A 22,878-nucleotide genomic window follows, 5' to 3' on the forward strand; every position below is an offset into this window, starting at 1 on the left:
TTTACTGTTAATCTTTTGGATTTCTGAATGCTGTCTCTCTATGGATTCTTGCAGCTTATTAATTTTTTCACTATGTTCTTGAATAATCTTTTTGATTTCTTCAACTGCTTTATCAGTGTGTTCCTTGGCTTTTTCTGTAGATTGCCTTATTTCATTTTTGAGGTCATCCCTGATGTCTTGAAGCATTCTGTAAATCAGTTTTTTATATTCTGCACCTGGCAATTCCAGGATTGTATCTTCATTTGGGAAAGATTTTGATTCTTTAATTTGGGGAGTTGTAGAAGCAATCATGGTCTACTTCTTTATGTGGTTTGATATCGACTGCTGTCTTCGGGCCATCTATATGATATTGTAATGATTTGTTTTATATTTGCTCACTGAGTCTTATCTTGTTTTGTTTTCTTTCAATATACGTAGATGGGCTACTAGATTGTGCTGTCTTGATTGTTGTAGCCTTTGAATCACTTATGTCCTATTACTAGCTGGTTTGGGCTGTTACCAGATACATAAGCCTAAGAGCCTATTCATTATTCTTGAGTAGAATCTGATTTTTGGCCACCGTGTGTGTTGTAGACTGTCACCTATTCACTTAGAAGAGTAGTGGTGATAGTTGTGTGCACCAGATTCTAGTAGCAAAAGGGCATCACACTCCAGGGTGGGCAGGATGCTGACAGGCTTCCCCCAAGTGCCAGTGAGGTAGGTGTGTCTCCATTCCTAAAGCACTTTGGTGGGTGGGCTCTGCAGCTGTACTTTAGGCACCCAATGCATGTACCTCTACAGATTGGTAGGTGTCACTATCCTCAGACCCCTATGGCAGGAGGCTAAGTGGTTTGGGTGGAGCTTCAGCCCTCAGTTCCCTGTTGTGGGTCAGTGAGGGCTCTGTTCAATAGGTGGTGATATCAGACCTGGGAAACTTTTCTTTCCAGTAATCTGCTAAAATAATTAGAGTCAGATCACTATCAGAATTGCCTTTGCATTATAATAGCCACCTTCTTCCCTGTAGGGATGAAAGCCCAAGACTGTGGATCTCATATGCTTGGCTGGAGCTTGTTCTGTATTTTTAGTCCAATTTCGGGAAGTCAGGGAAGGATTTTCGGTCCTTGGGTTTTTTGTAGCTGCTTCTCTCAGGGCAGGAGAATGGGTTAGGAAAAGCCAAAAAAAAAAAAAAAACAAAAAAAACACCACAGAGCACTTCACTCCCTGGCCCAGGAAATTCCAATGTTAATGAAGCCGCCTGGGAAGGGGAGGGGAGGGATCAGATAGCTAGAAGAGAGTAGCACCCAGGAATATAGACAAAGTTACTTATCTTGCTTGGTGATGACTGTTTTATCTGAGATACCTGAGGGGTGTATAGCCTGTGTGAGTTGGCTGGGTCGAGATTGCCCCTGAGGGTCAGGCTCATGTCCTGTGCTTGTGCTGTCTCAGAAGCCGTGGTCAGTTCCTCCACTCCCAGTCCAAAGCCCAGCGCCGAGGTTCCCCGGATGGGATGCCGCACTCCAGGCTCCAAAACCCTTCGCTGCCTCCCAGTGACTTCTCCTCCTGTCAGCCGAGTTGCTGCACTGCCTGCGTACACTGGCTGGGCTTCCCCCGAGGTCACGTCTGGGAGCTAGGGCTACGTCCTGTGTTTGTGCCGTCTCAGGATGCTGTGCTCAGCTCCCCTGCGCCCAGTCCAAAGCCCGGTGCCAATGTTTTCTGACTGGGATGCTGGCTCCAGGCTCCGAAAACAGTCACTGCTTCCCCGTGGTTGCTCGTTCTCTCATTAGCCCCGTTAGTGTGCAGCCTGCTTGCGCTGGCTGAGTCTATACGGTGATTACCCCAGGGGGCTAGGGGTTAGGGCTGTGTACTGTTCCTGCCTCACCTCAGCAAGCCGCAATCAGCCCTGCCGCTCGTCACCTGGGAACCGCAAGGGCTCAAGGCTGTGGCGTGGGTCACCGGTTCCAGAAGCGGTAGCTGCTTCAGGATGCAGCTTTTTGCTCCCCTGTCACTCAGGTCAACTCTTTAAATCTGTGTTTGATGGTCAGGGTTCGTAGATTGTCACGTATGTGATCGATTCACTTGTTTTTCCAAGTCTTCGTTGCAAGAGGGATCCGAGGTGGCTTCTACCTAGTCAGCCATCTTGGCCCCGCCCTAGAATCGCTCTTCATTTTTTGAAGAATAATTTAATTGGATATGGAATTTTTAGTTGAATTTTTTTCCCCCTTTAAGTCTTTTGACTGTGTTATCCCACCGTCTTCTGACCTCCATGCATCCGAAGAGAAATCAGCTGATAATCTTACTGACAATATCTTGTACATGATGATTTGCTTTTCTCTTACTGCTTTCAAGATTCATTCTTGGCCTTTAGTTTTGGACAATTGAATTATGATATGTCTGGGTATGGAATTCTTTGAGTTTATCCTGCTTTGGAGTTCATTGTGCTTCTTGTATGTGTAGATTAAAAATTTTCATCAAATTTGGGATGTTTTGGCAATTATTCTTTCAAATGTTCTTTCTGTCCCTTTCTCTCTGCCCCTTTGAAACTCTCATTATGCATATGCCGGGATGCTTGATGGTATGGCACGTGTCTGTTAGGCTTAATTCATTTTTCTTCATTTTGTTTTCTTCATTTTGTTTTCTTTCTCTTCCTTAAACTGAATAACCTCTATTGACCTACCTTTGAGTTCACTAAATGTTTCTTTTACCTGTTCGAATCTGCTGTAAAGAACCTCTAAAAAAAATCAAACCCATTGCTGTCAAGTCAATTCTGACTCATAGCAACCCTCTAGTGAATTTTAATTATTTAAAAAATTTCAGTTATTGTACTGTTCAACATCAGAGTTTCTGTTTGGTTTGTTTTTATAATTTCTTTTTATTGGTATTCTTTATTCAGTGAGATTGTTTCCATAGTTTGTTTTAGTTATTTAAACATGGTTTCCTTTAGCTCTTTGAACATATTTAAAATAGTTGATTTAAAGTTTGTGTCTAGTAAGTCTAACATCTGTGCTTTTACTCAGGAATAGTTTCTATTGATTGCTTTTTTCTCCTGTATATCGTCCATTCTTGTTTCTTTAGATGCTTCAAAATGTTTTTGTTTGAAACTAGATATTTGAATATAGTAATGTGGCAACTCTGGGAATCAGATTCTCTTCTGCTCCCAGGATTTGTTACTGATGCTGTTTGTTGCTGTTCTTTGTTTAGTGACTTTTCTAATTATGTAAAGTCTGTATTCATTGTTGAGTGTGGACACTCAACTTTCTGTTTAATTATTAGGTAATTATTGGACAGACTTTCCTACAACACCAAAATTCAAAAAAAAAAAAAAAAATCTCCCAATATTTTCATAGGGACTCTGTTCCTGTTGGGATATGCCTTTACATTCAGCCAGGCAGTTTACAATTTTGCTTTTGCCTTTACTTCCTGCTTGCACAGAGACTCAGGGTCAGCCAGTGGTCTTTCTTGAGCATGTCCACAATCCTGGGCATGCATATGGTCTTCTGGATTACTAGGAACACATTGGAGTGTTGCATAGCTTTTATGGACATCTTATTCCCCAGCCTTTCCTCACAGGCTTTTTGGTTAGTGTGTTGTTTGCCTCAAATTTTATCCATTGCCTCAGGCTGCAGCGACTAATATATTTGCTTGTAAATTGTTTAATGCCCCGGTGTTGGCTTTAGCACTGGTTGATTTCTAAGACAGTTTTGCGCTTGTCTTCCAGGGAGCCACCAGACAAGTGAAATAATGACAATTTATTGTGAATGAGATCCATTATTCTTCCTCTGGTACTCGAAATGCAGGCTGTTATTTTCTAGGCTACCACTGAGCTTGGGGTGGGGGATGGGATTAAGGTAATTTAAAGTGTCAAATATCTCACAGTTCTTACTCAGATCCATCTGCTTTTCCTGAAGCTTCCTGGGTTGCTGCAGGCTTTTGGTTAATTTCCAGAATTCATAAAAAGTTGATTCTGACAGTTTTTTCTAGTTTTGTTGTTGCTTTCATGGAGAGGTGGAATTTCCAGGTTCTTTTTTTTTTTTTTTTAATCTGCAGTGTTTGCTAACATCACTCATCAATTCAAAGTTTTAAGCAAGCAGTGCATTTTACCATACCTGCGTGCTAGTTAAAATCTGAGAAAAAATAAAATGTAGATAAATAAGAAGATAGTAATTCATTCAGTATCTGGTACGGTTAACAGATGAAAGATTATTGAATGCTATGTGCCAGGCCCTGTGCAAGATATTTTGCATGGTGCATACTTACTCAGTTTTCACAAAGCCACGTGGTTTAGGTACTTTTGTTCCCTTGGTACAAAAAGAGATATTAAGATTCACAGAGGTTAAGCGATTTGTTCAACACCAACTGGTTAGTATGAGTAGAAGACGGTCTTTGAACTTCATTCTGTTTGATTTTAAAATTCTGCATCATAAATGCATATTGAAGGCTTGATAAGTTAAGGCACTATGTGGGATTCTGTGTTAAATTTTTTTTAGTAGAAATTAGTTTGCCCTTAGGAACGTATGTGTGAAAAATAAATCACAAAGCTTTTAGGTAAAAGTTCAGGAAAAAAAAAAATAGAAGATATATGACATATATTCCTATTTGAGATTTGCCAAAATTATTCAACATAATATACATGTTGTTATAGGATGAGACAGGTAAAGTTAATTTATAAAATATTTTTATTAAGGACTTTAATTAATCATATTTTCAGGCTTAGTGAGATCATATATATATATATATTTTAATCCTTGCAAAATGAAATCTAAAGATCGAACATTGTTATATCTCTAGTGCTTTGTTCAAGGAGTGTTGGCAGAATTTTCTTATTGCAAAAACTTCCCCAAAGAGAATATATAGGAATGCATGAATTGCTCATTTATATAGAATGTATAGGCTTAGATTTGGAAATTTGGTATTTTTTTAGATCTCTAAATATCAACAGACACACATCTAAGAGGAACACGGCATAGAGCATTTACACTTGTCCCTAATGGAAGTGTAATATTTTCGTTCAAATTAAGGAAAGTAATTAAGGGCAGTAATTTTTTGTTTTGTTAAAAAAAAATGTAATATTTCTGTTGGTGTTATTCCAGTGCAGATATTTTACAACAAATCTAAGTAGCATGGTAGATACTCTGTAACCGTATACGTCTTTTAATTCTACACCTTCGTCTTATTTTCTCTAAGGACTCCAATTCCTTTTTATTTTCATGAAACCATTGAAGACAAGCACAAAAGATCAAGAAGAAATTGAGCTTAGTGCCCAAGAATTTTGAAATGCCTAAAACCAAAACCAAACCCGTTGCTGTTCCGACTTATAGCGACCCAATAGGACAGAGTAGAACTGCCCCATAGAATTTCCAAGGAGCGCCTGGAAGATTTGAACTATCGACCCTTTGGTTAGCAGCTGTAGCACTTAACCACTAAGCCACCAAGGTTTCCTTGAAATGCCTAGAAAGTGAAAATTTTATCAGAAATTTTTTTGTGTTTTGGGGTTTATACTTTAAAAAATATATAGAATATATATATATTTCATATATATATATATATAGAATAGCCATTTCATGGACATAATCATCTATCAGGTGTTTTGATATATTTGTTTTTGTTTTATTTAAAGGAACATAATGGAAACCCTGATGACATAGTGGTTAAGTGCTATGGCTGCTAACCTAAAGGGTTGGCAGTTTGAATCCGCCAGGTGCTCCTTGGAAACTCTATGGTGCAGTTCTTCTCTGTCCTATAGGGTTGCTATAAGTCGGAATCGACTTGATGGCACTGGGTTTGGTTTTTTTTGGTTTTATGTGAAAAATAGTTTTGCAACCCATATGCTATGTTTTTGTCAGTTAACTTCTCCCTCTAAGGGAGATATTTTTAGTCTGAAACCCAAATCGACTAAATCAACATTTATTTATTAAATATTTGTGCAGATTTTGCTATTTGATACCTGGAAGTGTGTAGTTATGATAAGAATGGGGAGAATCTTTTGGCCATCTCAACTTATCCTACTTAGAGGTACATTTTTACTTGGTTGATGTTCATCTGTTGATCTTAATCTGTTAATTGCTTGATTCATGACAGCACAATTTTCAGAAAATAATAGCAATGCTCTCAATAGCAAAAACTTTTTCACTGCCTTTTATGTGACTAGAACATGTTTTAAGAGTTTTACATGGATTATGACATTGAATCCTCGTAATGAACCTGTGGGCTAGACTATTATTATCCTCACTTTACCGATCAGGAAAACAGGGATTTGTTCAAAGTTGAAGTCATAGAGAGTCTCCATACATGGCAGAATGGCAACAATACCTGAGTTCTAAGCCACTCGTGTACTTGAACAGACTATAGTCTATTAATTTGATTCTTCATCCATGTCTGGAAATTTACTAACACATTGCTGGGAGCTCACACTTGGTGGCTTAATGGTTGGCAATTCATTCCTATAGTAAGTGATAAAAATATCGTAATTGCCATTAGGATTTTCTGTGCTTTACTCCAAATTTTATTTGACTTCATCTGTACCATTCCACATCATTGAAATTTGGCATCTTTCCCTAGAAGTTGAAGTACTTTTATGAAGAAGACAGAAAACGTTTTCTAAATAAATACACAGTAGCTGGTTATTAGTCGGTTTTATGTTGGTCGGATTCATACTGATATCTAAGGGACTGAAAGCTTCCTTTGGTTTCTTAAATAGTAACATAAGTGACAAATGAAATCAGATCACGAAATGAAAATCAAAGAAACTTTTCATGTTCAGAAGCAAACAGAGGTAAACAGAACTGCCTCTTGATTATGTTAAACAGATGTTTCACCTAAGTCAAGCAGACTTATATTTTTATATCTCATATTTATATTGTAATATGTCTTACTGTAATTTTAATGGTAATATATGGAAATGTTCTTAGAACTATAATTTCTTATGGTGCATTAATCAGTAAGCTGATTCATTGACCATTTATTCAGCCCATGTAACATGTTACAAGCTGTGATAAATCTCAGAGATATAAAAAATATAAATTATAACCCAGTTTCTATGATTAAATACATTAGATAAAACTTGGTTTCTGTAGAGTTCTGTGTCTAATTTTTTTTTCACGTTTGTTAGATGCTTTTCTCTCCAAATTCAAATTGCTTCCTTTTTTTCCCTCTTTTCTCCAAGCTTGATTCCTTTTTAGATGAGAGAAGTCCACTTTTACCCCAAGTTCCCACATGTTCTAAAATTTTAGTGACTATTTTCACTATTCTGACACTTTACTCAGAGTCCTGGGTACACGTGCCATACCATGTTTACTTAGAAACATCATAAAGATCTTATTTCCTTTTTTTCTTTATAGAGTTTGTAAATGTCACCCTCAGGGTTGAGTCCTAACATGTAACACTTTGAATCTGCATGAAAGTCCCATTAACGTCAGGGGATTGTGCAGAGTCCCAGATTTTCAGTTTGGCGATGCAGTTTGGTTTGTCATCAGAAAATCAAACAAAATCCAAATAAGTGGTTCTCTATATATTATAATCTACTAGAGTGTACATCCAGCATACTGTTTTAGAGATGCTTTGAAAATATTGAATGTGTCTTCATTAGATGTTTTTGGAAAGCAAGAAAACAAAGGATTTCTTGCCAAAAATGCTGCAGTTTTATCAACCTCTAAGTTCATAATACCTTTCTTTTTATTATATTCACCTTAATTACTCCAGTCTTGATTCAGTGCAATAGTTTGTCTTCTTTCAATCCTGCACATGAGCTGCTGTAGAGAAACTTGGTTGTCATTGATACTTGCCAATCATCGAGTGAGTCTCTGGTTGCTAGACTTTCCCATTTCCCACATCACCATATGCCGTAAGAATTACAATCTTTCTCTTCGCCTTCCTTGTGAAAATGTCCTAAGTTACTTGCTATGAGTGGATGGATCAAGCCTGAGATTCTAGCCCAGTGGTTCCCATATAATTCTGCATAACTGTATCACTCACTTAGAATAATACACCCTTACCTATTTTTTTACCTACTGAAGCAGAATTAATTGAGAAATCCAAGAATCTATATTTTTATGTACCCAGCCTTACCTTGAGCCTAAGACAATGTTTGTAGCTAAGATTCTCATTTCTGAGTGAAACTAATAGCACCCAGTTATAATCCGGTCATAATATAATAGCTTAAGGCATTCCCATGAAAAAGTCATGAGAAACTGAGGATGAGGGTATACCCGGGCATCTTAGTTTCTTAGTTTGCAAGTGCAGCTGTAACAGAAATACCACCAGTGGGTGGCTTCAACAAACAGAGGTTTATTTTTTCACAGCTTAGGAGGCTAGAACTCAGGGTGCCGGCTCTAAGAGAAGGCTTTTGCACTGTCAGCTCTCGGAGAAGGTCTTTGTATCTTTTCAGCTTCTGTTTCTGGTTTCTTCAGTGATCTTCATGTGTTCTTTGGTCATCTTCATGTGGTGTGTATCTTCCCTTCCCTTTGTGCTTCTTTCTTTTGTGCCTGATCTGCTCTTTTATATCTCAAAAAGTGATTGGCTTTAAGACATACCCTCCCTGATGTTAACAAAGAAAACCAAACTATCCCCAGATGGGATTATACCTACTTGTATAGTGGTTAGGATTTACAACACATATTTTGGGGGACACAATTCAATCCATAACACCGAGATATCCCACTTAACTTTCCAGAAAGTAAAATCACAAGTCTTCTTCTGTGAAGGTCTGACTTTAATATTTGAAGAATAGATGAAAAGCATGTCTTGTACTTCCCCTCCCCAAAGCCATCCAAATTCAGATTTCAAGTTCTGAAATATAGGTTGAAGATTTAAAATTAATAATTTTGCCAAAGCATTTTAGTTCCAGTAGGATTTTTTTAGTAGAATTTTTTTTTTTAACACATTCAAACTGAGTAGAAATTGGTTTTAATGCTAAAGCAGCATTTTTCATTGTATGAGACATTGTGTTGAGTCCTCATCAGACTTGATCCTATCTTACTGTGGATCCTGGTTTTGAACCCACTGTGATTCACCTCTTTTAATTGACAGTAAACCATCCCCCACACTTGAATGTGTCTCTCTTCCAAACCACGAAAGAATCATTGACTATAAAACAGGAATCACAGAAAATTAAAGTCTTGTGGGTTTTGTGGTTCTAGTAGAGATATATATATATACACACATGCTCATATATATATGTAATTATTCTCAGAGCTTTTGACACCAGTTTTTGAATCAAGAATTTATATTTACATTGCTTATTTCTTTTTTAGCAAGAAAGGTTTTAGCAATAAGAGTTCCGATAAGTTTTGTCATGAAAATAAAAGTACTACTTCGTATTATGCTTCAAGAAAACTGTGTATTTAAATTTTTTTTTTAATTTTATTTTGTGTGTGTACACATTGGGTTAAAGCAAGTCGTTGAGGCAGCTTATTTAGGTTACCTATATGGTTAATATTTAAACAGCACTGTTTACCTCAAAAGGAGATTTTACAAACTTTATCTCACTTGGTCTTCTTGTTAACTTGTTGAGTTGATGTTTTTATTCCCGTTTTACAAATAAAACTGAACACACATGTGCTCCAACTGAAACAAGCTCTACATTTGTTTTGAGTTTGCAACGAAATATTTTGTTTGAGAAAAAAGTACATGACAAAGTTTGAAAACCAGTAACTTACACCATCCTTATCTCTTTATACAAATAAATAGCTAAATTCTCTAAGTTGTAGTATTTTTATTTTCAGTGGGAAGTAATTTGTATTCACTGAATGAATACACACAGGTTTCTAACATGCAGTTAGGTTCCAAGATGTTCTTTACGGCTTGAGAAAACATTTTTGAAACATGTTTCTGTTGCTTATATTTAAATTCATGTGAATCAAATAAAAGTAAAAATATATTCATCTTGGCTTAAAAACTTCTAAAATAAGTATCTTCGGGACATATAAAGTTTCCTTGTTTTTAAGTGATGCATAATAAATAAGGAAACCCTGATGGCATATTGGTTAATTGCTACAGCTGGTAACCAAAGGGTCGGCAGTTTGAATCTGCCAGGTGCTCCTTTGGAAACTCTGTGGGACAGTTCTACTCTGTCCTATAGGGTCGCTACGAGTCAGAATCGACTCAACAGCACTGGGTTTGATTTTGGCTTCGGTATAATAAATAATGTATTATAAATATATTCTGTGTATGTAATGGCAAGAGGGACTTGGCATGGATTTACAGCCTTAAAATAGGGATTAGTTGCTTGAAGGCAAGCGTGGATATTTAAGGTTATATAATTACATAACATTGAGAATTCTCAAATGTCAGAAATTTGAATACAAATTCAAACAGTAATAGATTTATTGTAAACTTTAAATGAATTGATGAGTAATATACATAGTTATATTTAGGCGTACCTAATTTGTATTAAAGCATGTGAAATAAAACGTGATTACATTTATTCTGGTAACAGCTGTTATAATGATTATACTACATTTTGAATTGATGCTGGAATTCTGTGTAATAACATAGCAACAGAAGTATTTGTTGGCACCAGAGGTGGGCTGGAAGTTCGAGGTAGCGAAGAGTTGGTTCACAATGTAAGTACTTTACCATTTATTAAGGAAGAGTGATTTAGTTAGTCTTCCTTGAGTAGGATATCCGTTCTGTGAGCAATGAGACACCAAATCTTGATCACCTAATATGATTTGGGAACATTTCATCTAGAGTGCCATCTTGTGTTGACATTTTGAACTTCTCTCAAATAAATTGTGAATAAATAAAGAAGGGGGCAAGTACTAAGTAGTAGCTGTATGCTTCAGAAAGGTCGCAATCTTGAAGACTCTATGGAGTAGTTCTACTCTACACACATGGGGTCGCTATGAGTCAGAATTTACTCAAGGGCAACTAACAAGTCTATACAAGCTAGTTTGAAATGTTTACTTCGAAATTAAGTGGATTCACTCCCTGAATATTCTCTTAACTTTATAGTAAAAATGAGAGGAAGATAAACAGTAGTTATTAAAAACTTTGCTAGCACTTATTTGTTGTTGTGGTTAGGTGCCATTGAGTTGGTTCCGACTCATAGCGACCCTATGCACAATAGAACAAAACACTGCCTGGTCCTGAGCCATCCTTACAGTTGTTGCTATGCTTGAGCTCTTTGTTCTAGCCACTGTGTCAATCCACCTCGTTGAGGGTCTTCCTCTTTTCCGCTGACCCTGTACTCTGCCAAGCATGATGTCCTTCTCCAGGGACTGATCCCTCCTGACAACATGTCCAAAGCATGTAAGACGCAGTCTCGCCATCCTTGCCTCTAAGGAGCATTCTTGTTTTACTTCCAAGACAGATTTGTTCATTCTTTTGGCAGTCCGTGGTATATTCAATATTCTTCACCAACACCACAATTCAAAGGGGTCAATTCTTCTTCAGTCTTCCTTATTCATTGTCCAGCTTTCACATGCAAGCATTTATTTAGTATGATTGTATTATGGAATATAAATTAATCATATTACATCTATATTTGTTACTTTCTTTTCAAAGAAGGGAAGATAAGATTTTTATAAGAATGCAATGTGTACTTTTACTTCTTTTCAGTATTATGGCACAACTTTCTTTCCAAAAGAAAGGTTTTGTAGTGTACCTGATTTCCTTCTTCAAACAGTTGTGGTAACAGGATATTCCCAGGTATTGGTTGCATTGCAGAATGAGAGGAAGGACCACTTTTGAACCAAAGAAATGGAAGAAAGAAGAAAAGTGTTCATAAAGGGATCAAGTCATAGCTTTATCATTAGCAATGTAGGCTTATTATTTAAAATAATAAGTAAAGTTGGAAAGTCAGTGTGGTTTAGAGATTTAGAGGTTAGACTATAAACAGGTATGGAAAGGGGATGAAACAAATGCAGAAGAAAGTATTACGGAAAGCATTGAAATTTTGCTGATTTTTCCCTTGAGTTAGAGAATTGGGAGGTCTAGGTGAAATTGCTAAAAATTTTTTGAGACAAAGTCAGGTACACAAATGCCTAGGATTAGAGACAAAGTATGTGAATGGAGATGTGTCCATTGCATTTTTTCTTAAGTCTTTGAAATTTTTTCTGTTAATTTTTTATTAACTTTCCTACCTTGTGTAGCAGGATATTTTATCTTCATTATTTAAAACAAGAATTCAGTACTGAAAAAAGATAGTATCTGTTGTTATATTCCCTAGAGTGATTGAGTATGTGTAGGTGTGGGTATGGGTGTGTGTGTTTATAGATAACATGTTTGCATGATCACAAAGTAATCATAGTTGTTTGTCCATAGTTCAAATAGAAAACATCCCTTACGAGTATTTTTTTTGATTGGACTATTATTAAAAACAAAGTACCTTCTATGTCACTGTTTACTTCCTCAGTGAACTTTGGGTAGCTGGTACGTGAATAAATTCCTACCACCCTTTATTATTTCCAAGATTAATCTTCCTGCATTCTTGTTTATATATTTACTCATTATACTTTAAATGAGATTTAAAAAAAAAAAAAACCTGTTGCCATCAAGTCAATTCTGACTCATAGTGACCTTATAGGACAGAGTAGAACTGCCCCATAGGGTTTCCAGGGAGTGCCTGGTGGATTTAAACTGCCGACCTTTTGGTTAGCAGCCCAATTCTTAACCACTACACCACCAGGGTTTCCATTAAATGAGATAGCACATATAAAATGACCAATGTAGTGTTTTACACTATGGTAAATGTGCAACAAATTGTTCACATTATTTCAGACCATATTATTCTCTAGGACCCAGAAAATGAAAAAAAAAAAAAAAAAATCCAGTGTCATTGGAGAAATTGAGTGTACAACATATATATATGCACATTGATGCACACAGAAAATGCAAAATGATTATGTATAGATTAAGCACTCAAGTAAAAATAGAAATTGATCAGCCTTCTCTACATATATCTAAATATATATGTGTGTATTTGTGTAACAGTGTATATATATTTATATGTGTGTGCGTATGTATATATATAAGCAGGCATAGCTTGAGTCTGGATGAAGAATTTTCTTCAGTTAATTTACTCTCACTCACAGGTAGTTTTCTTGAAATTGGAATCAAACTGTACTTTTAAGACTGACAAAGGAAATAGATCAATCTGTTTTTCTAAAATTCCCTTTGGGGAAAGTCAACCAGAAATCTTTGTGGTTGGTCAGGCTTTATATCTATAAAGGATGTTCAGAATGGGGCCATGCTTCCCACTGGTTAAGCAATAGACCAAGTTGTCCTCTGAAATGAATGAGCGCAGGAGCTGTGGCACTAACAAATGCCTTTTGTCTGCTGTGCGGAGCAGCATCATGGATTGCATCATGTTAGGCTTCATCAGGTACCTAATGCAATGTAACTCAGGAGATAAGATAAATCAATTGGATGACACCATATTAGATTTGAAAGATGAGAGCTCTTCCAAAGCAATTGCAGAGTGTATATTTCAGTGCTGTTGACTTCAGGAGGTTATTGAAGTCAAAAGACTTCTCAACAAAACCCATCATTCAAGAGCTAGCTAGCAAGTAAGCACAGTCATGCTATTTCTTCTGAAGAAAATTACCTAGGAAAAAGTGGAATTTTTTTTTTTTTTGGTGTATTTGTTTTATACAGGTTTCGTGTTTAACCTCATATTTTATTATGCCACCAGCTTGGGTATTTGTCTTTTGCAGGAGAGGTGGACTTTCGCATTTAAGGATATTTTTATCTCTTGCTAGATCATTCTGGCTGCAGGCGCATTCAACTAATTGAAACACATAATTTCTTTTTGTATTTGTGACTCTATATTAGTAATTTATTTACTCTTTTAAAAAATTTTTTTTTTTTTTTTTTTTTTAATATTATTTGGAGCCTTGGTGGCACAGTGGTTAAGAGGTTGGCTGCTAACCAAACAACTGGGAGCAAATTCGCCATGTGCTCCTTGGAAACCCTGTGGGGCAGTTCTACTCTATCCTATAGGGTTGCTATGAGTTGGAATGGACTCGACAGCAACCGGTTTTTTTTTTTCCTTAATGAATATTTATTTACTATATTAGTAGTTATAAATTTAACTTTTACCAAATAAAATGGCATGCTTTTCTTTTTGCTTTAATGCCAAAATCATATATTTTCTATTTATTATGGGGAACGTCATAAATTTAGGAATTGGGAGATGGGAAAAGCGTGGTTACTGATTCCCTTTTGTTTTGTAGCCTACCGTGTGTGAACGAGAGCTGTGTGTATTTGCTTTCCAAACTCTGGGAGTAATGAATGAAGCTGCTGATGAAATAGCAACTGGGGCTCAGGTAGTAACACGTGATACTAATTATTTCTTATTTTGATTTGGAAAATTTGTTCCAGTTTACTAATCTTCTCTATGCTATTCTTTTGGGCAACTTTTTGACAACTTACTATTAAGTTAAAAAGCAGACTGACATTTTATGTTTTTTAGATAGAAACCAAATTTTCCTCTATTTGTATAGTGGGTGGTTTGCCAAGATGAGAAATTAACCAACTTTTCTTGTTTAAAATGCAATTGTTATTCTTACGCGGTGAAGTTAAATTATTGAAACCCTTGCGCGTGTAAAATTTATTTTACATTTGTAAATTTACATTGCCATAAAATGGAAGCCAATTTATTTTAAACACTTAGGTAGAAAGATAATGGGCAGAACCTATAATAAAGAGAACATTCAATTTAACTTAACAGTATTTATGACGTAAAGAGTAATACAAAGACAAAGAAATAGCTCAGAAGTAGAGAAACATTCTGTGTTTTTGGAATGGAAAAATGGAAAGAGCCATAATTTATTTATGTAATTCCTATCAAAATTTCTGTTAATTTTTTTTTTTTTTAATTTATGGAACATGTCCAAACTACAAATTCATCTATAAGAATAAACTAAATAAAATTTCAAAAGACAATGCTAATTAAGGAAGATAAGACCAACCATATACAAAAACATGTAGCTCACTATACTATTTTAACAAAATACAGTGTTGGCAAAAGAATAGAATGGCAGGTCAATGGTCATCCCTAAATGGATCAAATTATGAATAAATCTAATACACGATGCAGGAAGCATCACATCAATTCATTAAAAAAAAGAATTCTGTAGTAAGTGAGGTGAGAACAAATGACCTGCAACATGGTGAGGGGGCGTGGAATTATATTAGCTCTTTACCTTACAATGTACACGCATATACAAAAAAAAAAAAGATTCCAAACGGACTAAAGAATATTTTATAAAAAGTATAAAAATTAGAGGTAAGTAAAATTAGTGTTGTAGTGATAAATTTATGCAGTTAAAAGGAATCAAAGGAAAATATGAACAGATTTGAGTCCCTATATACATTTTTTACTTGAAAAAATAGTGAGCATTAATATCTCTCAAGTTTATTTTCAAACAATTATCTAAAGAGCTCTTAAAAATTTAAATGAAAATCAGAATAGATTGAGGAAGTGATTCTAAGAGGAAAATATTAAGTGACGTAGGAAGCATCAAAAGAAGAAAAAACAAACAAACCTGTTGCTGTCGAGTCGATTCTGACTCATTGTGACCCTGTAGGACAGAGTAGAACTGCCCCCATAGAGTTTCCAAGGAGCACCTGGTGGATTCAAACTGCCGACCTTTTGGTTAGCAGCCGTAGCTCTTAACCACTATGCCACCAGGGTTTCCATCAAAAGAAGATAGAAGAAATACACAGAGTCACTGTGCAAAAAAGAATTGGTCAATGTTCAGCCATTTCAGGAGGTAGCATATGATGAACAACCAGTGGCACTGAAGGAGGAAGTCAGGCCGCACTGCGGGCACTGGTGAAAAACAAGGCTTCAGGAATTCACGGAATATCAATTGAGATGTTTCAACAAACGTGCAGTGCTGGAAATGATCACTTGTCTATGCCAAGAAATTTGGAAGATAGCTACCTGGCCAACTGACTGGAAGAGATCCATATCTGTGCCCGTTCCAAAGAACGGTGATCCAAAAGAATGCAGAGATTATCAAATAATATCACACACAAGTAAAATTTTGCAGAAAATAATTCAAAAGCAATTGCAGCACTACATCAACGGGAACTGCCAGAAATTTAATCAGATTTGGAAGACAGTGTGGAATGAGGGATATCATTGCTGATGTCAGATGGATCTTGGCTGAAAGCAGAGAATACCAGAAAGATGTTTACCTGTGTTTTATTGACTATATGCAAAGGCATTCGACTGTGTAGATTGTAACAAATTTTGGATGACATTGCGAAGAATGGAAATCCCAGAACACTTAATTGTGCTCATGAGGAACCTGTACCTAGACGAAGAGGCAGTCATCCGAACATAACAAGGGAATACCAGGTGGTTTAAAACCAGGAATGGTGTGTCAAGGCTGTATCCTTTCACCATACTTAGTCTTTATGCTGAGCAGATAATCTGAGAAGCTGGAGTATGTGAAGAAGAATGCGACATCAGGATTGAAGGAAGACTCTTTAACAACCTGCATTATGCAGGTGACACAGCCTTGCTTGCTGAAAGTGAAGATGACTTGAGGCACTTACTAATGAAGATCAAAGACTACACTCTTCAGTATGGATTTCACCTTATCATAAAGAAAACAAAAATCCTCACAACTGGACCAATCAGCAACATAATGATAAACGGAGAAAAGATTGAAGTTGACAAGAGTTTCGTTTTATTTGGAGCCACAATCAATGCCCACGGAAGCGGCAGTCAAGAAATCAAAGAATGCATTGCTTTGGGCAAAACTGCTGCAAAAGACCTCTTTAAAGTATTAAAAAGCAAAGATGTCACTTTAAGGACTGATGTGCACCTGACGCAAGCCATGGTGTTTTCAGTCATCTCATATGCATGTGAAAGCTAGACAATAAATAAAGAAGACTGAAGAAAAATTGATGCCTTTGAATTATGGTGTTGGCAAAGTGTACTGAAAATACCATGGACTACCAGAAGAACAAATAAACCTGTCTTGGAAGAAGTAAGTGAGAAAGCTCTTTAGAAGCAAAGATGGCAAGACTTTGGCTTACGTACTTTGGACAAGTTATCAGGAGGGCCCAGTCCCTGGCAAAGGGCATTATGCTTAGTAAAGTAGAGGGTCAGTGAAAAAGAGGAAGATCCTCAACAAGATGGATTGATACAGGCTGCCACAATGGGCTCAAGCATAACAACAATTGTAAGGATGGCACAGGACCAGGCAGCGTTTCAATCTGTTGTACATAGGGTTGTTATGACTCGGAATTGACTTGACGGCACCTAACAACATGTACACAAACACACAGTAAAAAATCTTCAAGTGGTACATTTAAGTATTGTGTGTTTTATTGGATGTAAATTATCCCTAAAATACTTGTGAAAGGGAAAACATTAAAGCCTAGAAATAAGAAATTATTGATGAGAAGGAAAAATGATCATGCAAACTGTAGGGCCTATCATTAGTAGAATAATAGTCTTTTTTTTTTTTTTTCCTCTTACAGATGAGTCTTCAAAATAATTTTTTTAAATTAATTTTGAAATGTGTAGTGAAATAGGTATAAAGCACACGTGTTTGGTCAGATCAATCAATTTAGCATTTCAACTCTAAAGATCAAGATCCAAAGATCAGAGAATTTTGTGATTCTATTCCAAAAGGGAATATTCCTTTCACTGCTTTATTCTGCCCATATATTCTGGTCATACTCCTAAAGATGACATGGAAACTAATTATTTTTCTAAAAAAAATATGTATTCTATATTTGTGAAATAGTATGTCAAAAGCATACTAGCTGTTTCAGCTCTAGTGTTTTCTGGATGAGTCTTGTGGGTATCTATGTCTGTGTCCTTTGGGTGGTGTTATTTATAGGTCTTATTTTTATGCCCAGTGACTTGAATGAGGTCACCGGAAATTCTGGGTACTGTGATTGGGTGGGTGAATTTGTGAATACACAACACCAAGTGCTACTGTCTTTAGGTTACGTGCCCATCTCATAAAAATTGGTGAAATCAAAAATTGTTCACTCCTACTGTGCATTTGTTTTTAAAAATGCCCGTTTAAAAACGTTCTGGAAATAGCTTTCCCTTTAAAGAATAAATCTGCTGCTTCCTTTTTAAGTCCCTGTGTTCACACTGTAGATATTTTTGTTCTGGTGAGCTCTCTCCTGAATTTCTAAGCATTTAGACATTATCAGTTTTCCTGATTCAGTTGCCTGCATCATACTTGGTTTGAGGACTGGAGAAGGATGCCTGGTAATAACTGTCCTCAGAACTGTGCTGTTAACTGCTGTGTAGCAATTTTAGTAAATTCTGCTAAGCAGTTCTAGGATAACGTAGGAATAAAGTCATTGTACTTAGCAAATTGAAGGTCATTGATGACTTTTGACAGCATAGGAAGAGATAAGATAATGTCAGGAGATTTTCTATTCCTGTAGCAGTCCACTCTCATTTCCTCCATTTTTGGTTTCCCTCACCTGGAATGGTCTCCCCTCCACATATCCCCCACCCTCACTTCCTTTGAGAGACCTTCCCTAGCCACTCTAAATGAAACAGCACCCCCTACTGACTCAGTCTCTAATGCCAGCATTTAACACTACTAGAAATTCTATGTAAGCATGTATTTCTTTAGCAGGTTTTTTTATTATGCATCTTCTCCATTAGAATGTAGACTCTACAAGACCAAGGATCTTGTCTCTTTTGTTCACTGCCTAATCATAGGGCCTAGAACAATTTTAGCACATAATATGTGCTCATGACAGAGACATATTAAAAAAAAAAATTTTTTTTTTAGGACATGAATAATTGTGGACACCATATATTTATTATTTTAAATTTGTGATAAAGTTCATCAAATTTGGTCTAAAGTCATGAATTACAGACTTGAGAAACTGGTAGCACTCCTGAGGGTCTTCTAATGAACTTGTGCTACCATGAAAGGGAGAAACAATGGGAAAGTGCTTGATACAATCTGGAGGATAGTAATTATTTCTCATGTAAATTTCAAGGTGGTAGATCTTCTGGTATCCATGTGTAGATCTGCATTGGAATCTCCCAGGAAAGTTGTCATTTTCGAGCCATATCCCTCTGTGGTCGATCCTAATGATCCTCAGATGCTGGCCCTCAACCCCAGGGTAAGTAGTTATCCTAGCGTATCAATCACATGTTTCCATTCACTATCATTGTGATTTTAGTCTGCTTTCTTCTTTCGGTCTAAATCTCTGCCTCACCAACCATATCTGTGACCTGTCCCAGACTCTGCCTTCCCTTTAGTAATTATGACTCTTCTTCAACGAACGTTATTTGTTTCTACTTTCAGTCTTTCACATATCCTCTCACTTCCCCCTTTTTTCTTCCTTTAAAATCATTTCCAGAACTTCATTCTCATGAAACCAGGCCCAGTTAATCTCAAATTTTGATCTTTACACAACCTATCCTCATGACAGCTAGATAAATAAAAAGATAGATAAAAAGCTGCACCAGTATGATTATTTTTTTTTCTATTTATATATTTTTTGGGATTCTAGTTTATGTAACCTTATTTTCACCAGCCTACATAAAGGGACCAGTTTTCCCTTTTATTTTGTATTTTCACTTCATGCACCCTTGCCTCACTGCCACCAGCACACTCACAGTTATCTGGATAAAGTGAAAGTTGGATTCACACTGTAGATGAACTGGTGTTTCATGGGGAAACAGTTTTATAAATAGTCATGGAGATTAGGCAAACTCCTTTTGAAATATCAAAATTTTCAAATCTCATGAGAGCTAAAATTAACCTTGGTGTCTTCTTGAAATTATTTCATAGAAAGAGTGACTATATAAAATTTCCTCAGAAAAAAATTTCCTTCCTTCATAATTGGCATCAATGCACATAATTATGTTTAAAAATGAATTACCGGTTAAGTGGTGTCAACTCACACTTTTCAGCCATAATCTTTTGGTAATAATCTTCCAAACAAAAGGAAATATAAAAAAAATTAACATTGTAAGATTTAAAGTGAATTTTTATAATTTGGAAGGTTTCTGTGCTTACTTTATTCATCCTGTCTTGATATTTTAGTGACAAAAACCAGAACCATGAGCCCAATATCTATTTTGTATTTGTAGCTTTTTTCCCCTGTGAGCCAAACATGATTTTGTTCTGGCTTTGTTTCTCTTTTCTGGCTTTGTTTCTCTTTCTTCTTACTCAGTTATAAATCCTGTGTCCTCGAGCCAGCTTATGGCAGTCTTTCCTTTTATGCACACATAATAGTCACTGCTCTCACTGCCCCTGATGGAAATTCACAAATGCTTAGAAGTGAATACTTTTTTTTTTTCCATTCAAACAGAAGAAGAACTATGATCGAGTAATGAAAGCACTTGATAGCATAACTTCTATTAGAGAAATGACACAAGTAAGTATGTCATCTTGTGGTCTTTTACAGTTCAGTTTTGCTTGAATAAAATCATATTTTAAGAATGTCTGAGAGTACTGACCATGTCGTGAGATGTACAGTTTTCTATTACATGATATATTGGTATGAAGTTTGTAGTTGTGCTGTACGAAGATGTTTTAATTAAATTATATTGGTGCATTGACATGCTGCCACTGTGGCTTTTTGGAATGTAAATTCATAATTATCATCTTATTTTCCTGCTCTTAAAGTCAGTGAAAGCCTTGAGTATGTGAAGGTATGTCAGGGGATATTTGAGTTGAGAGCAGAGGTTACCATTTTCCAAGAAAGTTAATTTGATTGATGGTAGTCATTTTGAAATATTTTAATGTTGAAATAAAAACAAATATTCTATAAAATGCAAATTTTGCATAAATATTGTAGATCAAACACAGAACCTCGAAACATCACTGGAAGACCCCAGATTCCCTGAGTGTATGAGCTTATATTTTTGTCCATTAGCGAGGCTTTTTGGGAAAGTTTGACAAGCAGGGAGCAGGGTTCATTATGGAAGTCCAACACATAACTGGGCTGTATGTGGAAAAGCACATGTTATTGAATTATTAAATTATCCATTGCCAATGATTTGGAGGCAGGTATAAAACTTATCATTGTAAGTAGAAATTTATAGTTAGAAATTGACAACAGTACACTGTGTGTGTGTTGTATATGGTGGTTTCAGGGCTTATACTGCCCCTAGAGATACTTGGGGTTTTATAATGAGCATCACCCATTCTCTGCAGAAAGAATAGGGTAATTCTGTGTCTTGGACCCACAAAGCTCCTGCCCCTAATCTACCTTATGATCTTTATCTCACTCTTTCCCAGCTCTAGAGACCCTCAGTTCTTTACCTGTAGGTCACTCACCCCTTGTCAATCTCTGTAAAGAGGACATCCTGTTTTAGTTCTTAGCAAGAATATCATCTCTACTTCTCCTTTGAAGACAGTGCTCCAACAGCGCATTTTTACATTCTCAAATTGGCTTCTCCTCTCTACTTGCCTGTTTTCTTCTGTCACATAGCTTATTCACTATCCCAGTTCAAAATCTGTCCCTGTCACTTATTAAGTCTCTGACTTTGGCGCCTGCTTCTCATCTTCTTCAAAAGCTTGAGGTAAAAGGGAGCATGTTTCTTGCACCCAATCTGGATTATAGAGGACCATTAAAAAGAACTAATTTCTTTTGATAATTTATTTTTTCATGTATTTAAAGTTATTCATGCATTCGCTAATAGTATGAACACCTCCTGATTTTCAGACAATGGCAAATAAAAGATCCTTTAATTCACAAGTTATTTGCTTAAAATCTACCATCCCTTCTGGTTGTTTTTCTATGCCCACACCTTCCTGTATTTTCTGAATTCTTTGCCAAATAAGCATTGTCATTTGTATAGGAAAAAGAACACTATAAAATACGTTTCCACTTAAGGGGGAAAAAGAAAACCTATTGCAGTGTCTTACAGAAAGTTATGCAAATGTTTTTAGTCATGAAAACAATTTTGATTTAGTATACTTAAACTGTGTGGTAGACCCTGATCATTCTTGGATATATAAATAGCTACTAACTCTAACTCTGGGATGAGCTCTCTGCCAAAAATTGCTACCTTTACATTTCTGGGTCATGTGTAAGCTATTTTAATAGGAGACGATAAGAGAAGATGGAGCATCAGCCTAGGAAGTTAGAGGCCACAGTTGCATAACTGGCTCGTCAGTGATGTTCCTGAACTTGGACAAGTTGCCTAATTGCTTGATGCCTCAGTGTCTTCACTGTCAAGATGAAAATAGTAACCCTGAATCCTTTTTCACTCTATACTTCATAGGCATGCTTTCAGGTTTTATTATATCAGATTCTTTTAACTGTGCCAAATAAATATAGTGTTATCTTATCCTATTTTCTAGAAGTACTGCCTTATAGATAGACCTATATTGTCACAGAGATTGAAATGGTTAATTGGGCCAATTTCATTAACTACTTTTTAGAGAAAAGTTATTTTTATGTATATTTTGACCAATTTTCTTCATATAAAAATGTACACCTAAGTAAATACCCTCACCTCACATATGAGCATGATGAGTAGCTGTCACAAAATTATTAATTAAAAGTTAAAAATAGTAATCTTGAGCAACAACTAGGATAGTTGTTGCTGTTACCACCATGTCAGGCAGCAAATTTTCAAGTTTAACCAGATTAAGCATACTATTAAGCCTAATATTCCTTTTGTAAAAATGAAAACAGCGGGGGAAAAGTGGATTTTTAAGGGAAATCAAGAAGTATAATGACTTTTTTTTCCAGGCGCCGTATCTGGAAATCAAGAAGCAGATGGATAAACAGGACCCCCTTGCGCATCCCCTACTGCAATGGTATAAAATTTTAGTTTTCCTCTTCTTGAAAACAGAACATGGTTTTCTGCTGCCTGCTTTAAAAAAAAAAAAAAGAAAGAAAAACCTATTTTACAAGACTTGCAATGCTACAGTTCTTCTACAAGCTTATGAGGCCTGGTGATTTTACAATCCAGGAGTCCTTAATGACTCTCACTTA

The 22,878-nt window shown here is 36.1% G+C and overlaps 1 protein-coding gene across 5 annotated transcripts in view; it reads left to right on the forward strand.

The window, feature by feature from the left end:
- PARP8 (poly(ADP-ribose) polymerase family member 8) overlaps nt 1-22,878 on the forward strand; it is a 197,950-nt gene that overhangs the window by 148,975 nt on the left and 26,097 nt on the right. For all 5 annotated transcript variants that reach the window (XM_064271870.1, XM_064271877.1, XM_064271879.1 and 2 more), the window contains 4 exons: nt 14,148-14,240; nt 18,916-19,041; nt 20,239-20,304; nt 22,633-22,700. In XM_064271870.1, the coding sequence (XP_064127940.1) occupies nt 14,148-14,240; nt 18,916-19,041; nt 20,239-20,304; nt 22,633-22,700 (353 nt within the window). The remainder of the gene's footprint in view (nt 1-14,147; nt 14,241-18,915; nt 19,042-20,238; nt 20,305-22,632; nt 22,701-22,878) is intronic.

Source organism: Loxodonta africana, chromosome 2 (assembly GCF_030014295.1).
Source record: "Loxodonta africana isolate mLoxAfr1 chromosome 2, mLoxAfr1.hap2, whole genome shotgun sequence".
NCBI lineage: Eukaryota > Metazoa > Chordata > Mammalia > Proboscidea > Elephantidae > Loxodonta > Loxodonta africana.